This window comes from Eptesicus fuscus, chromosome 11 (genome assembly GCF_027574615.1).
Source record: "Eptesicus fuscus isolate TK198812 chromosome 11, DD_ASM_mEF_20220401, whole genome shotgun sequence".
Classification (NCBI taxonomy): domain Eukaryota; kingdom Metazoa; phylum Chordata; class Mammalia; order Chiroptera; family Vespertilionidae; genus Eptesicus; species Eptesicus fuscus.
In genome coordinates this window covers 91,620,275-91,637,200 of record NC_072483.1, presented here as the reverse complement: position 1 = coordinate 91,637,200, position 16,926 = coordinate 91,620,275, and the positions used below count along the sequence as shown (strand labels likewise).

The following is a 16,926-nucleotide window of genomic DNA, read 5'->3' as shown; positions in this document are numbered from 1 at the left end:
GAACTGCTCTCTGGGTAAAGGCTGTATAAATGTGGTTCTCTTTATCCGAGGGTTGAATCCATTATAGTTTCTGCCTGCTTTTGACTGCTCTTCAGTGCCTACGTTAAATGGGTGGTATCTGTTTTGTTCATATATGAGAGAGAGCGTCCAGTATAGCTCCTTCACAACTCCCAGCCTGGAATGTCAGCTCTATCTATATATATATAAAATGCTAAGTGTCCAACCAGTCTCTATGACCCGCACTGACCACCAGGGGCAGATGCTGAACACACAAGCTGCCATGACGTGCACTGGCCATTTACAGAAAAATGACACCTCAGACCTGACCGACAAAGCAACACTCAGCTTCCCCAAATGGGACACAGGCCCCGCCACCACCATGGAGTAACACCCCACCAAATTGCAGCTGATGCTGCCAAGACCCCATGGTGCAAAATGCGGCCCACAGCCCAGCCCAGAAACGGTCGCTGTGGGTGCTGTGTAATGATGTCACATAGCAACGCCAGGCTTCCTCTCCCTAGCAACTAGCCTCCTTGGAGTTTCTTCAGCCCAGGAACACCACTTGCTTTATAACCAGGTGAAAACATTTTATACTTTAACCAAATGTCTGTAAAGCATCTTCCTGTGCCTCATCTCATTTAATCCTCACAGAAGTCCTGGAGTAGGTAGATAGGCGACTCAGTGGAATCCTATTTTCTTTTCATTAGCTGGAAAACGGAGATTTAGAAAGCTTAAAAGAAGTAAGAAATGGTGCATCTTGAAAATGACTTCTGGTTTTCTCACTGCACAGAATGTAGTCAAACACTGCTGCAGTTAAATATTTCACCCTTTGTTCTCCCTGCGTGATCTATAATAATAATCTGCTTTGTGTTGATATTTACTGCTGTGTTGCTGACAATTACCTGAAAGAGAAGTTGGGGTGCTTCACTGGGCTGGAAAAAGTTTAGCTAAATCAGAAAGCGGGTCCAAGTAAGCAAGTTTATTCTATATCTATAAAAGGCTAAGTTGACTCGCACATGCGTGATACATATAAAGCTCTGCACGTGTTTCGATCTGTCATTGTCGATCGTGAATTTGGTTGACACTTCTATTATAGAGAAAGGGCAAATAGTGATATTAAAATATTTCTTCTAATTTCCTTCCAATGTGCACAAATTCATGCATCGGGCCTCTAGTTTTTTATAAAATTTATTTTGGATGATTAATGTATTTCTGATTATGAACTCATTAGTTCTCTTTATTCATAGATATGAAGAGAGGGCTGCTAAAGACTTGGAACGATACAATAGGCAAATCAAGAGAGCCATTGAACAGGAGTCACAAGCCTCACTACAAGATGGCAGAAAAAAAATGAAACCCACAAGCTCATGGAGTTTGGCGCAGAAGCACAAGCTGAAAACGTCATTATCTAATCAGCCAAAACTTGATGAGCTTTTCCAGTCCCAGATTGAAAAAAAAAAGAGTCAAACCATTAAAATAGTTCAAATTCACTTTTCTATGGAAAACTTCAAAAAAAATGTAGAGAAACACAAGAAATTTGAACTAGAAGAAAAAGACGACCTTTGCTTAATCCACAATCTCAAGTTTCCTGATGGATGGCTAATTACATCCCAAACAGAGGTAATGTTGTTAAATCCATATAGAGTGGAAGAAGCCCTGCTATTTAAAAGACTTCTTGAGAATCATAAACTTCCTGCAGAACCATTGGAAAAACCAATTATATTAACAGAGAGGTATGGTGGAGTAATATAATATTTTTTACTCTAAAAACATTTATTAATCCATACTAGATTAGAAATTGGAGGTAAAAAGTTGAAAGTGTTTCCTAATAGGGAAAAGTGGTGTTTATTTAAAGAAATCTTTTAAAAACTTCATTTCTTATCTTCAGTGGAAGTAATTGCATTTAAGTAAATAATTTTAAAATATTCTACGTAGTTCTGCAATTAATAAATATGAAGCTTAATTCTCCTGTACATTAGTGACTTACCTAGGGTAATTTTGAAGTGAGGTTGCCGTAATTCTTTGTTGTGTGCTCGTAAACATTTAAAGAACATACCAAAATAGAATTGTACAATGAATACCTTTATCAACAGTTTTCAAGATTTTGCCACATTTACTCTGTTTGCCCATGTATGGGTGTGTGTATGTATATATATATGCATATTTTCTTTCCTTTGCTAAAGTATTTTAGAACAATTCCCACCCATATGTCTTTCAGTATATCTCTCTCAAAAATGGCTATTTTCTTAGCTAACCACAGTGTCTTTATCATAACTTACACAATAATAATTCCTTGGAATTGTTCCTCATTGTCTCAAAATGTCTTTCCTATAGTTTTAAAATTTTCAGTTTGTATCTAGTCCAAGTCCAACTGTTACATTTAGTATGCTCACAAATCTATCTTAATACCACACCATTAACTTTTTATTAATACCGACACTTGTTCATTGGAATGTCTAGTCTCGATTTGTCTCTTTGCTTCCATGAGATGGCGGTCAACTTGTTTTTCCCTCTCCTGTATTTCAGTGGAAGTTAGCTCAGGAGCATTGAATGGATTTAGTTTCCACTTTCTGATGAGACTGCTTCATAGATGGTGCCACGTGCTTTATATTTCATCCCATCAAAGGCACTTGTCAGCAGGTGACAGCCTAATCTTCCACCTTAAGTTCCCTATCAATCTTTCCATCTAATGTTTCATCCATTGGTTATTATTTTGGAACTGATTTTATTATAGATTTTATTTTATTTTTTAAAATATGTTTTTATGGATTTCAAGAGAGGAAGGGAGAGGGAGAGAGAGATAGAAACATCAGTGATAAGAGAGAGAATCATTGATCAGCTGCCTCCTGCATGCCCCCTACTGGGGATCAAGCCCACAACCCAGGCATGTGCCCTTGACCGGAATTGAACCTGGGACCCTTCAGTCCTCAGGCCAACGCTCCATCCACTGAGCCAAACCAGCTAGGGCTATTATAGATTTTAAAACAGAGTTTCTTTTTTACATCCTATATGAGCAAATTATTTTCTGTAAAAATGAATAACTAATAACATTAATATTTCCCTTTTTTATACTTAATATTTCTTTTTTAGTGTGGCACAGGTAGAAGAGAATCACAGGTACATCAAAGGAGATAAAAACCTGAAATGGAAAGATAATTAGGATTTGTTCCCTAGGACACATCTGCAGATAATTCTTTCAGACTTCTAAGAATAAATAAAAAATTACTTGTAAAATATATTAAAACCTTTGTGTTAAAGACCCTGTCACCAGAAGGAAAAAAAAAATGGGACAGAACAACATTTGTTAAAGTTACCTTTTATAATTAAGGCTACAATAATCGCATTAACTAAAATCCAGCATCTCTATAGATTGACTTAGGACTGCCAAAAGAAGCATCAGAAAAAGAATGAATGCAGCCTTCAGCTGAATTAAAACAGTTCAAATATCTGATACTTTTCTCTTTATTTCCTTAAAAAGAGCTAGGGTGTATCTGGAGTTTTCTGAAATGTGATGTCCCCATTACAGTTAGTAATGTAAGTTTTTCAGAACTGAGCTATGGACAGGGTAATTTTGGATTGGACTCAGTTTTCTCACTAGAATTCTCCTGAGGGTTGTGTAGCTTATCTCTGAAGGGAGCAATTTAGAGAGCTGTAAAACAAAGCAGGAGCTCAACCATGGCTAATGTCTATTGAGCACTTACTTATGAAAGAGCTTTTCTAAGCCCTTTGCTTTCATGATCTTCATACCTGTTGAGAGATAGGTCCTATCATTACCCATATTTATAGGTGGGGAAACTGAGCCATAGAACTGTTAAGTAACTTACTAGGCTCACGTGGCTAATGCATAGTTGGATCTAGACAGTAACCGTAGAGCCTGCCCCATTTGCTGCTGTGCTGTATCACCACCACCACTGGCTCTCGGATTGACTTTCTGAATGTAGCCCAAGTTTTCACTCTGGCATCTGCTGTCATAGCCAGTGGGGTCCTTTACCTTTCAGAGGTGATAAGCAAAAACATCATCTATTCATTTACTTTTTCTAGGGTCCAGGGTTGTAATGAAGAAACAGCCACTTAAAATCTTGTACAGAAACAGAGAACAGAGCCCTGCACACCTAAGACAGTGTCTGTCACGTGACAGGCACTCAAACATTCATTGACTGAATGGGAAAATGGTACCTGCTCACACGCCAACCCCAGCAGACACTCTTGTAGGGACATGGGTGAGCACTCTGAGCCCATAACCAACATGAAAGGCTAACTTGTGCCCTAGAGGATCTTTGGCTACCTCAGAACTTTGCTTAAAGCCTATGCCACTCATACGCCACTGCTGGCAAACATGCCATGCCTGAAGGAAGCTCTCCCAGGTCCGAATTACTGAATTTATAAGTTCCTGGAAGAAGATACATATGCTGATCTTTTTACTATTGACTAACAACTGGAAATTATGGAGGCTGTACCACTTGAGTAGCTTGGCAATATATTATGTGTCTGTTTAAAGGTATAAATGCATTTGTAGGTATAGTTTTCATTTGTATTATATTGAGGGAGCACACTTGTTTATTTTACATTTTATTTATAACATCATAGAAGATAGAAACTGTCTTTTATATCTATCCTTCCTCCTGTATGTTGTATGTGGTAGGTCTTCTATAAAATATTAACAGAAATGTAAAAAAATAAACTTCCTTACAGGGTTACTGATACCTTTGTATTTTGGTTACTAATAACACTTTTTAAAAGGCCCTTAGATTAACTATTTTCCATAAAATTTTAAATTTTATTTTACGTATTTAATAAGTTAAAAGACCATTATTTCTTTTTCAGTCTTTTTAATGGATCTCATTATTTAGAGATTTTATATAAAATGACAGCAGGTGACCAAAGCTACAGTGGATCAACTTACCTGTCCGATCCTCGCCTTACAGCAAATGGTTTCAAGATAAAATTGATACCAGGTATGATGTGGTTTAATATTTCCTGACTTGGAAAAATAAATCTTGTTCCAGGAGACACATTTGGGTTTCATAATTTAGAGGTATCATGGTGTATTTTCGTCTCACTAAAAGTACGTCAGCCGTGTAAAAACAGTCATATTTCAGACATGTCACATCTGTCTGAAATAAGCAAGTTTGGTATCTCTTTCATTCTGTTGGCTTGAATTTGCATTTCCATAACTAGTCAAGTAGTTTTAGTTGCCATTCTTTGTCACAGTATTCAAATGCCTGCTCTAACTAGTTATTGAATGCTCATTTAGATGATAAAGCAGAGGTAAATCTGTAGCTCCTGGAATAACCTAACAAAAATGGGCCCGTTCTTTTTCTTAAATGGTGCCATTGCTTTCACTTACACGTGTAACACCAGCCCTCTTACTGTCTGGGGAGCGGATGATGTGATCCCCTGGCTTTACTAAAAAGACTGTGTGATACACTCTTTGTTGGTATTGAAACTCACTGGGCGGGGAGAAGAAAAGGCTCCTCTGGCTAGGAGACTTCAGTTTTTCCTGGCTGGCCCTTGCTCTGTTCTTTGATGGTTTCCGGACTTCACCGCCTTCTGTCCTAGCTTCCTAAATTGGCACCAGGGCTCACGAAGGCACCACCAAGAGTGATAATACTGTTCCTTCTTCCACCCACTCCTAAACTTGTGACCAAAATGTAGAAAAACAAAGTTCAACCAAAACAGTGTTGACAATTTTTAAAGGAATGTTTTACTGAGATCTCAAAAGAAAATAAGCGAAAACAATGTACAAAACCATGAAATTGGGTATAAACTGAAAATACTTTGGTGTTCTAAACTTTAATTTTACTTGGCTTTTTCAGTTTTAAGGATACCTACCTGAACTTCTTACCTACTCACTGCCTTGGTCTTGGATAGTTAGATTTGTAGTGAAGAGTGTCTGAATTCCAACTCTGCTGTTTAAACACTGTTTATGGGAAAGTGAGTTAGCCTAGATATTTCTTCATCAATAACAACTAGTAATTATTGAATATTCTTAATATTAAATGTATTAATTTATTATTCTAATAGCCCTATGAAGTAGGCTGTATTGCTGTCCCCGTTTTATAGGTGGTAAAACCAAAGCACAGAGAAGTTAAGTTTGCTTAAAGGTTCACAGAGGTAGAGCCAGGATTTGAACCCACGTAATCTATCTTTTAGAGCCTGGTCTTAATGAATTTGTTGTATTGCTTCCCTATTAAAATTGAGATATTTACATCATGAAGTAGTGAGCAACTAACCAAAGCACTTACGTCATCGGTCAGCATAGTGTGCAGCAGCGGAGTGATAGGTGTTCGGATACTCTTTTCTTCCCATCCTTTCGCACTCCTCTCTGGCCTGAACTGACGTGCAGTCATTTCTTTTCGTCCTTCTAGAAATCTTTCTTCTTCGGGACCCTGGCACATTTTTAATTGATTTGCAATGTGAAACAAGGTGTGTGTGTGTAGCAAGACATTTCTTCTTGACTTAATCTACTTTCCTAATTAACTCTTTGGTGTTGGTGGCTGGTGCCATTTTTTTCTTGAAAGATGTCATCAGAGCAATTTAAAAAAAAAAATTAGGGTAACTGCCCTATCTGTTCCAAGAGCATGTTTACTTTTGAGCTACCAGTTAGTTTCCGACAGATGCTGTCAGCTCTTAGCTTGTAGATAGGGTTTTTTAAGTCTGACTGAATGCCCGTACTTTTTGCATGGCACCAAAGGTGTAAAAATCACTCAGACGGTCATCTGCAAACTGACTTGATTAGTTTGGAATTAACAGATTATCATGAGGATATCTTGTCAATAACAGATCAAATTAAAAACCTTCATGTTTTCTTTCTTAATTTTTTGGTTATTTTTCTTTATTAATTTTTATGCCGTGTGTTTCTTAAAGCCCATTTCTTTTTCTTTTAGTGAGAGTTTTGTTGTATTGGACTTAACTTTGGAACAACAATTTGCCAGTTTTTACAAAACATCTTTGGATATAGGCAGTGAAAGATAGGAAGAATACATCTGACTTAGAGGGAAAAGATTCTGAATGTGACCCTAAAAACTTTGCTTATTAATGGCATAGTTTTTTGTTCTGCATCAATAAGAATTCCATATTTTAGGAAGTGAAAACTTGTCAAACCACTTATTAATTTGAAGCATTTTCTTTGAAAATTAGGAAGCATTTCACAGAATTTTATGGAAATGTCTTGAAAGTTTATAGTCACATGGTTCCAGATATCTAAGTTTTTTATATCTGAATTTTGCAAGCACAGAGATTAAAATAGTGCTGATTTCCTCATCTGTTGCCAAATGCTCTTCACCCATGTCCACAAGTAATTCTCTGAAATGTGTACAGTTTTCCAGGGCAAATATATTTGGCATTAGACTTTACAATCAAATCATATTAGTAACAAGTCTCTTGACTAATATTTTTGTGAATTTCCATATCTATATATATGTAATTGTGAACTAGAATATTCTGCTACCTCCTCTTTGCCTGTCTAACTCCTGTTTCAAGTCCTACTTAAGTTCCCCTGGTTGCTCAAACTCTCATTTTGTCTCCATTCACTGCAGTCTGTATTTTATCACTTACTGGCTGATCCTGCATGTTCTTATTCTAGTCGTCGGTTGTTTCCCAGGAAGAGCACAGGGTGCCTGCTCTGGTTAGGGTACCGCTATTGCATCTGCCGTCCACGTCAAGGAACTGGCCTAAGTGAGAACAGCTAGGGATAGGATCATCGCCATATCAGGGTCCGAAACTCTTCAAGCTACATCACTCCTCTTTTTTGTTTTTGTCCATCCATTTGTAGCTCATTTATGCCACTTTCCAGCTTTGGACTGTCTCATTTTCTTTACTTCAAAGTAACAGTCTGTGGACTTCAATATGAAGAATACTGTCACACAGATACAGCCAAAGAAAACAAGTCTGCTATTTTCCAAAATCGTAACATGCATTCTAATGCAAAATTTGATGCTTTGGAGTGAATATGTGCTATTATGAATATTTTACCTAGTTTTATATTCAATGGTATAGCTAGTTTTTAGTTTTATTTTAATCATTAAATTATTTAGAGTAGCTTAAATAATACATAACATGTCAGTTTTACACACTGTCCTAATAAAATATATTGAATAAATGTTAGCATTTCATTTCCTCAAATTACTAATATATAATAATCTATAATAAAAGCATAATATGCTAATTAGATCAGACATCCTTTTGGACGAAGCCAGGGCTGCGAGGGAAGCCCAGGTCCCGAGTGCCTGCTGGCAGCCGGGGGAAGGAAGGCCTACTCTTGCACGGATTTCGTGCATGGGGCCTCTAGTATATTAATAAGCTACTCACTATGGTGGTAACCATTTTGCAACATATGTATATCAAATCAATACTTGATATACCTTAAACTTATATAATGTTATGTCAGTTATATTTCAATAAAGCTGGAAAAGAAAATTCCTATGTATTTTTATAATTTGTAAGTTAAAATGATCATTGAAATAAGCCATGCCTTTAAGTTAGGTATTAAATCAATAGGCTTGAACTTGAACAACAGCAGTTGTGAAAACACTTAGAGCAGTTTTTGTTTTAATAAACATCATGGGACTCCATTTTCTCTCTAAAGAAGGAAATCTTTTAAACAAATGCAGGGAACAGAACAGCAGTCATTGGGATTAAATGATACAAAGCTCATGTGGTTTCTACAAACACTGTGACTTACTGGAAATGTGAAATCCTATGGGAAATTATTATTTGTTCTCCCAACTAAGGAGCAGAACTTTGTCTGACTATATTGCATTCTATGAAGGTTCACTAAATACTCAAACAGTGGTTTTGTTTTTAATAGATATTTTCTGGAATATAATTCAAACACAACTAAACTAACGATAAGTATGGTATTTTTTGATGTTTTTCTTTTTTTTCTTTTAGGAGTTTCCATTGCTGAAAACTACTTAGAAATAGAGGGAATGGCTAACTGTCTTCCATTCTATGGCGTGATGGATTTAAAAGAAATTCTTAATGCTATAATCAACAAAAATGCAAAAGAAGTTTATGAATGTAGACCTCGCAAAGTGATAAGTTATTTAGAGGTATGCATTATTCAATTATGTAGATTGGCTAAGGTTTTAAGATACTTAACTGTTCCTAATAAAATAATAAATGGTTTCAAAATAGTAAAGTTTCTATAAGGTTTATTATTGTTTGCAAGAGGGAAATACTATTAAGAAAAAAGAAAACTCCTTTAAAATAGCTGGTTGTGTATACTGTGATGGATTCTTACTATAACATTATTCCTTGAGTACATATTGAGAAAGAGCCTTATGCATGAGACTTTTTGTAGTGAAGTTCTTTTTGTTGTGTTGTTTTTGTTTTGTTTTGTTGAAGGGGTTCAAAATTGCTCCATCTTAATACCAAATACTTGTGTAAAAAGAACTATAATGTGATTTTCAAGAGCAAAAGAGGAGAAAGAAAATGAAAGAGGTAGATTATTAAGTAAATGGAAATTGAAGTTTTCTAGCACATATGAGATATGCAGCAGTGGGCTAAAAAATAAATTAAAAAATAATAGAGGTAAAGGGTGGGGAATGGGAGACATCTACAATACTAGCAACAATAAAAAATATGTTGTAAGAGAGGGTGGAGGAAGATTATAAACTTTTAAATGTCCACATTTAATAGTGGTGGGAGGACAGTAGTAATTATCTCTGTTTGAGCCTTTATCCCTCAAGGTTGACTGGTATTATTTTTAAAGTGAACCTTATCTTTAGTAAAGTTTATTTTCTCCCTTTAAAAAAAAAAATGAGCTGTTTTTGTTTTAGACTTGAGTCCTGGTCTGCCCGTTGCATTCTGAGGGTCAGGCTTCCTCGGCAGGGAAGTCCACTTTTGCCTTTTTGAAGATTGTCTTTGTGGCTTTCTGTGAGTCCTACAGGAACTCTGTCTTGTGGAATTTCCCAGCCCGCACGGGGCAATTCAATGTGGCCAGTTTCTAGGAATGGAAAAGGAGTGGGTGCGTGAAGGAGTTGTGGGTCATGTTTGTGTATTGAAGAACCATTTGGGAAGAAGTAAGATTTCAGAAATAATGGAAGAAAGTGTTTGGGATTAGATACAAATATTTTTACTGCTGTTATACCTACCATTATAGTAAGGTAATAGTGGGTGTGGTTCTTAAAGGAAGATAGTCTAGGATAAAAGAGAACTCCTATCAGAACCACAACCACAGGAATGCTTCATTTAAGGTCCGGTTGAATTACCGTATTTTCTGGCGTATAAGAACTTTTTAACCCAGGAAAAGCTTCTATACGCCCAGTCGTCTTATATGCCGGAAAATACGGTAGGTGAAACAGAGAAAGATAGGACAGTAAAAGGAGAAGGGGGGCGGGGGCAGGGGCGGCGTTCAAAGGAAGAAAGAAATTTAAATATTAGAATTACATTCTTCATAGGGGAATAGTTGCTGAAGACCATTAGGTGTGGCTGCTGCATGGAAGTGATAACCTTGAAGAGAGCCACAGTGGAAGATAGGGGTGGAAGGCGTGGGTCAGCGGTCAGACAGTGGTGGTGAAAGGAAGAGAAGAGGTGTTAGCGTGTTTGTATTGAATTTGGTAGAAAACACTGACACAAAAGGTTGGAGAGTAGATGTTCCAACAGAGGCAGGAAGGAAGATGCAACAGGATACAAACTTTAGGAAGGAGAAGCCGTTCTCTGAACCAGGAGCAGAAGGGGAGGGAACGTGAATGTGAATACCCTGAGGTAAACCTGAGAGAAGTCATGTATGATTCGTGTGTAAAGGACTGGGAGAGTTGTCTGCTGCGAGTGAAGGGACTGGAGAGGCACTGGGATCTGGGAACAGGAGAAAAGATACGAAACTTAGAGCCGTCGGCACTCTGCGAGGAGGCTGCTGAGAAGAGGACGATTTCCAGGCGCGTGGGGCTCCCAGGAGCTGACTGGTGTTGGACCGGCCAGCAGTTTGGTCGCTGTCCAGCCTGCTTGGCAGGGTTTATCCGAACGTGGAGGGGGCAGCCTGGCTGGTGGGAGAACGGGGATGTGAAGGAGTTTGAACACGTTATAATACAAGAAACCATTCCGGGTGTGAGAGAGAAAGAGAGATTAATTACATTCTACTGGGAATCTGCCTTTAGATTTAGTAGGAGTTAAAAGGAATGCAGGAAGCTAGATACAGTGTCCTTTATTCTTATTCACTCCTCGTACCTTATTTAGGGGAAGATAACAGAAGGATGCTTGCTAGTGGACCAGGAGAATAAGGAGGAATTGTAGAGGTTAAAGGTCAAAGCGAAGAAAAAGAATAGGTTTCGTTGGCATAAAGGAGTAGGATGGTTGGGAGTATAATAGGAGAGGCTGTGTGGTTAGAATAATGTTAGGATTTAAAATCTTCGAAGTACAATTTTTTTTTAACCTTAAAAGAAGCCAGCTTTACTAATACCATTTTAACCCCAGACTCTCAGTCTTCACTGGCTCAGAAAACAGCATGACCATCCAGAAATGCGGACAGGGTCCTTCATTCTGCATCCCTCATAGCCAGTCCATCAGTAAGTCTTGACCACCTCCAGCTGGTGCCAGGAGTCTTCACACCTCCTCCTGTCCACTCCCTCACCCTGGTCAGACTCTCCCTAGGCCTGCAGTGATTGCCTCAAGCCATTCACACAGCAGCCAGATGCCACTTGTGAAAGCAACGCCGGGCTCCTGCTTAAAACCCGCTGGTTATTGCCCTGCGCCTTCGGAGGAAAACCCAAATTGCTCACCCGTTTAAAGGGTGATGTGCCGCTGCTCCCCTCGCTCCCCTTTAGTAATGAGGCTGCGCTGACACGGGGCACTTGATTCTTTCTGCTCCTCCGCCTAAAGGCTTGTCTTTACCCGGGATACTTGCATCCTGGTTCTTGTTTAAATTGAAGCTTAAATGTCAGCTCACCTCAAGAAAGCTCCTCCTAACCACACAATTACTTTCTGTCGTGTTGCTCAGTTTAATTTGTACACATTACTGCAGTTTGCTTTGTCTTTTCTGTTTTCTGTTTCTTTGAACTAGAATGTAAATTTCACAAGAGCCAGGATCTTGTTTGTCTTGTTCTCTGCTGTATTCCTGTAACCTACAAAAATGACTAGCACGTAACTGGTGTTTAATAAATATTTGTTGAGCAAATGAATAATAAAAAAGAATATAATCAATATTCTGTCTTCCTTCTTGCCAGGACTAACATATTTCTGCCTCCGGGTGTATCACAGTAAAAATGTCTGGCTCTCTCCTCACAGGGAGAAGCGGTGCGTCTATCTAGACAGTTACCCATGTACTTACCGAAGGAGGACATCCAAGACATCATCTACAGAATGAAGCAGCAGTTTGGAAATGAAATTAAAGGGTGTGTGCATGGTCGCCCATTTTTTCATCATTTAACTCATCTTCCAGAAGCTACATGATTAAACATGTTTAAGAAAATTAGTTACTGTTGAAATTGATTTGGTCATAAATAATACGAATCAGTGTTGGAACTATCTCTGAACAGTGTTCATTGGTTCACTTATTTTAAGTGAAGATTTACTGGCTTGTTTATATATTGAAAAATGTTTTAAACTGTAGAGAACTTAAATAAACTAATATAGACTATTCATTTTATTTTGAAGAACCAGCCTTTATAATAACTGGTTGTAAGCAACAAAATTGAAAATCCATAGCATTCTTGGGTGGTTGATTTACTAGGTGCTAGGAAATGAACTGTGTCTCCCAAGTTAATACATTGAAGTCCTACCCCCATGTGAGGTGTTTGAAGAGGTAATTAGGTGAGAGGAAGTCCTAAGGGGGCGCCGTCACCGTGGCATTATCGCCCTTCTAGGAGAGTTGGCTTGTTCTTCGTTTCTCCCTCCTGGCACCCTGCCCCCAGTGTGAGGTATGGAGAGAAGGTGGCCTTCATCAGAAACCGATCAGACTGTACCTTGATCTTGAACTTTTGGCCTTCAGAACTCGGAATATCTGTAGTTTAAGTCACTAGTCTATAGTATTTGTTAAGGCAGTCTGAGCTGACTAAGATACTGGCTTAGCCCTGTGCAGGGAGAAATCATACTCGGCTGGCATATCTGACAAGTTGTCAATCATTGCTCGAAGGCTGGTGAGACAGGAAGTGGGACAAAGCGAGAAAATGAAGAGGAAGAAAAAAGATAACTGAAAATTCTGCCTTTGACCTCTCTTATATGGACATTATTGGGCTTTGGGGTTAAAATTTGTCAGAGGACATGGGAAGTTCAATTTTTTTATTTTATTTTTATTTTTATTGATTTCAGAGGGGAAGTGAAAGGGAGAGAAAGAGAAACATCAATGATGAGAAAGAATCACTGATTGGCTGACTCCTGCACACCCCCCACTGGGGATCGAGCCTACAACCCAGGCATGTGCCCTTGACCGGAATCGAACCTGAGATCTTACAGTCCACAGGCCAATGCTCTATTCACTGAGCCAAACCAGCTAGAGCAAGATCTACATTTTTAACAGAATATTTAAGTTAAGATTATTTGTTCCCCATATGTCCTTTCAAAAAACAGGTCCCACAATGCATCAAAATACTTCATTTATAAAAAATTGAAACATGATTTCCAATGAATATGTTTGTTGTATGAAGTAAAATATACTATAGGATATAGTATCGCCACACTCACACCACCTCCCATATTTCTCAAGGAGAAATTTTTAATTGCTAAGACCCTTGAGTTATATAAGAGGTGCAAGTTGTGATACCTGGAATTCTCCCTGTAGCCAGGCCTTTCTCCTATCAACACTGCCTTGTTTTCCAGAACCCAAATACTATTTTTTCCTCATTAACCCCTTTAAAAATTGGGGATCCTTCTCAGAGAGACCTTTCTGGGAGAAATATTTTTTAATTTACTGGGTAAATTGAGAAAAGCTCATGGAGATAAAGAGGATGATGAAATTTGCATCTTTACATTTGAACCAGCCCTAAGCGAAATTTTGGGCTCATTTTCTAGCTGAATCTGTGTGTGATTGTTTAAGACGTCCTACAACGACCTCTGGGGTGAATAAATAAACACATTTCTCTTTCCAGTTCTGGATTCTGCCAATCAGGTTAGCAGTAATGAGAGCAGGTATTTGCCACCTGTTTGCTGAGTACATGGTGCATTACCTTGCATGATCTTGTTTGATCTTCACAGTAAACTTAGGATTGTAGGTACTATTGAGACTTCTGCCAGAACTCGAGTTCTTTACCACTGTTATCTACCTGCAATGAAGAATAAGCCCTAAAGAGTCATTAGGGTCAACGTAAGTGGGGGGAATGAAAGTATAAAGGACTCCTGATGCCGTTCTTGGGGATGTTAGATCAACTCCGGGCTACAACGTTTGTTTCTAAGGGGGGTTCTGGGGTAGTAGCAGTGGGCGGGATCAGGGCCAGTTTAGTTTTCCTTACTGATTCTTACTAAAATCTGCCATCTCTGTAACCAAAAAAAACCTCAAATTTAAGCCCTCACCCTGACCATACTTTTAGACATTTAATTCTTCATCTCTGAAATGAAGATGTTGAATTTGACCCCCATGTACACAATCATAAGATTCTGTAATGTTTCTTCCTTTTTTGTTGTGAATATTTATTAGCAGGAATGGAATGACCTCTTTTCAGGTAATTACCACTACATTACTTATTGACCAGATTTAAATGCTCGTGAGCTAGCCCACTTTTTCCATAAAATCTTTTAAATGAATGAGAGGAAAAGTAGATTTTCTTCCACCCTACGCAATTGAACTTGCAGTCCCTATAACAAACCCTCCCTCGGCACTTCAGTGGTATACTCATTCCTTTGCCTAGTCAGCGCCATTTAGTGAGTGTCACACTCAGTGCTGAACACAATACAGAGAGAAGACATCCCTGGCCCTCCAGAGGAGAAAAACTTGCAGTGTGAAGTATTATGAGGACATGTATATATTTTGGGAGGATACAGGGGTATCCACTCCCCACTGGGAGAAATCGATGGGAGAAATTGGAAGGAAAGGGCGGTGTTTCAGGCAGAGGGAACAGCAGGTGCCAGCTCATTGGTGAGCGAAAGGAATTCTGTATCACTAGATCTTGAGTAAATGAAGATTGGGTTAGAGTGATAGGCAGTGCCTTGATCATAAAGTTCTCATAAGCCTCTAAGGATTGGGGAAATCTTATCCTAAGGATTGTGAAAAACATTAGGTTTGTGTGTGTTTTAAATATATTTTTATTGATTTCAGAGAGGGAGGGAGAGAAACATCAGTGATGAGAAAGAATCACTGATTGGCTGCCTCCTGCACACCCACACTGGGGATCACTCCCACAACCCAGGCATGTGCCCTGACCAGGAATCGAACCATGACCTCCTGATTCCTGGGTCAACACTCAACCACAGCCATACCGGCTGGCAAAACCATTAAAGCTTGAATCAGGAACGTACACAATAAGGTTCAGAACACTTTAGCCAAATTTAAGTCAGAGCAATTGAGTAGGCTACTTGAGAATTCACACAACGTGTGATCCACACTGAGTGAAAGGCTGTGTGGCAACAACATCTATCTGACAGTTACTGAGGCCCTCGTCGCCTCGCAGTGTACGCTTTAGATTCCCTGGGACGATGCCATAATAGAACCAAACTGGTATCTCCTTATTCTGTTAATTTATGGTGCTAATAGATTACTGGAGGAATGGAAGGTCATTTGCCATTTCTTTATGTACTAAGAAGTCAGTATGATGTCAGCCAGTCCTGAGTTCCTTGCAGACTACGAAAACCACTCAATATCTTTTTAAAAGATGATTGAATCTGGTGTTTAATTTTAATCTAGTCTTGTATCTGAGGCCTTTTGGAAACCAACCTAAAGTTTCTATTTGTCCCTTAAATGAAAGATCTTCATTTATAAAGGATTTATATATTCAAATATAATTTTTTAGGTAGCATTTATGTCTAGATCCTTAACAAGACAAAGGAATGGCTGAAAAATTTAGACTTATCTTTAATGTTGAACTTACTTGATTGTTAAGAACTTTCTCACAGGCATTTTAATTATGTTCTGTAATTTAGATCATAAAAATGAATGACAAGAAGAAACAGGCAAGAAATTGTGAATGGATTGATCATATTTTTGGAAGAAAATGGTATGTTTTCAAAAGTTAATTTATTATTTAATTTAGAAGGGCATCTTTATTTTTAAATTTTATTTTATCTAAAGACATTGATCAATTATAGCAAATTAACTTGCAAGACAGTGTTGCTATTCTGCCCAAAAATACAGTAGGTCCCCAAGTTACAGTGGTTCAACTTGGGATTTTTCGACTATCCATGATGCAAAAGCAATACACATTCAGTAGAAACTACTTTCGAATTTTGATCTTTTCCTGGACTAGTGGTAGGCAGTATGCTGTATGATACTCTCATGATGTGGGCAGCAGTGAGCCACGGTTCCCTCTCGGGCACATGATCATGTTGGTAAACAACCGATACTTTATAGTGTACTATGTTACCAGCAGTTTTTAGTTTGTCTTCTGACAACATTTAAGGTAGATAAGGCTGAGCTATGATGTTCTGGAGGTTAGGTTTATTAAGTGCACATTTGACTTAGGATATTTTCAATTGGTGATGGGTTTATGAGGATGTAACCCTAATGTAAGTCAAGGAGCATCTATGTATTATAAGTAATTCACTGATAATGATAGCAAAAAAAAAAATGTCCATGTGCTTTTACATGTAAATAGCTAAATGTATATAAGGTACTTATTATCTACTTGGGAGTTTGCAATTTTTTTGGCCTTTTCTCCTTAGCTTCCCGAATCACATAAAAATCTGTTATAGATCAAACATTTTCCCACATACATAGTGATCATCCTTGATGTTCCAGATAAAAACAAGATTTCCTCTCAACACATGCAGTTTCTAACTTGTCAAAGATGTTATAGGAGCCATCAAGTTTTAGCTATTTTCACAATTAAAACCAAAGTCAGG

General features: G+C 38.2%; 1 protein-coding gene across 4 annotated transcripts in view; it reads left to right on the top strand.

The window, feature by feature from the left end:
* PMS1 (PMS1 homolog 1, mismatch repair system component) overlaps positions 1-12,412 on the top strand; it is a 64,468-nt gene extending 52,056 nt beyond the window's left edge. For all 4 annotated transcript variants that reach the window (XM_054722721.1, XM_054722720.1, XM_054722719.1 and 1 more), the window contains 4 exons: positions 1,248-1,733; positions 4,825-4,955; positions 8,893-9,053; positions 12,226-12,412. In XM_054722721.1, coding sequence (XP_054578696.1) covers positions 1,248-1,733; positions 4,825-4,955; positions 8,893-9,053; positions 12,226-12,390 — 943 coding nt within the window. In that variant the 3' untranslated portion in view covers positions 12,391-12,412. The remainder of the gene's footprint in view (positions 1-1,247; positions 1,734-4,824; positions 4,956-8,892; positions 9,054-12,225) is intronic.
* The last annotated feature ends 4,514 nt before the right edge of the window (positions 12,413-16,926 follow it).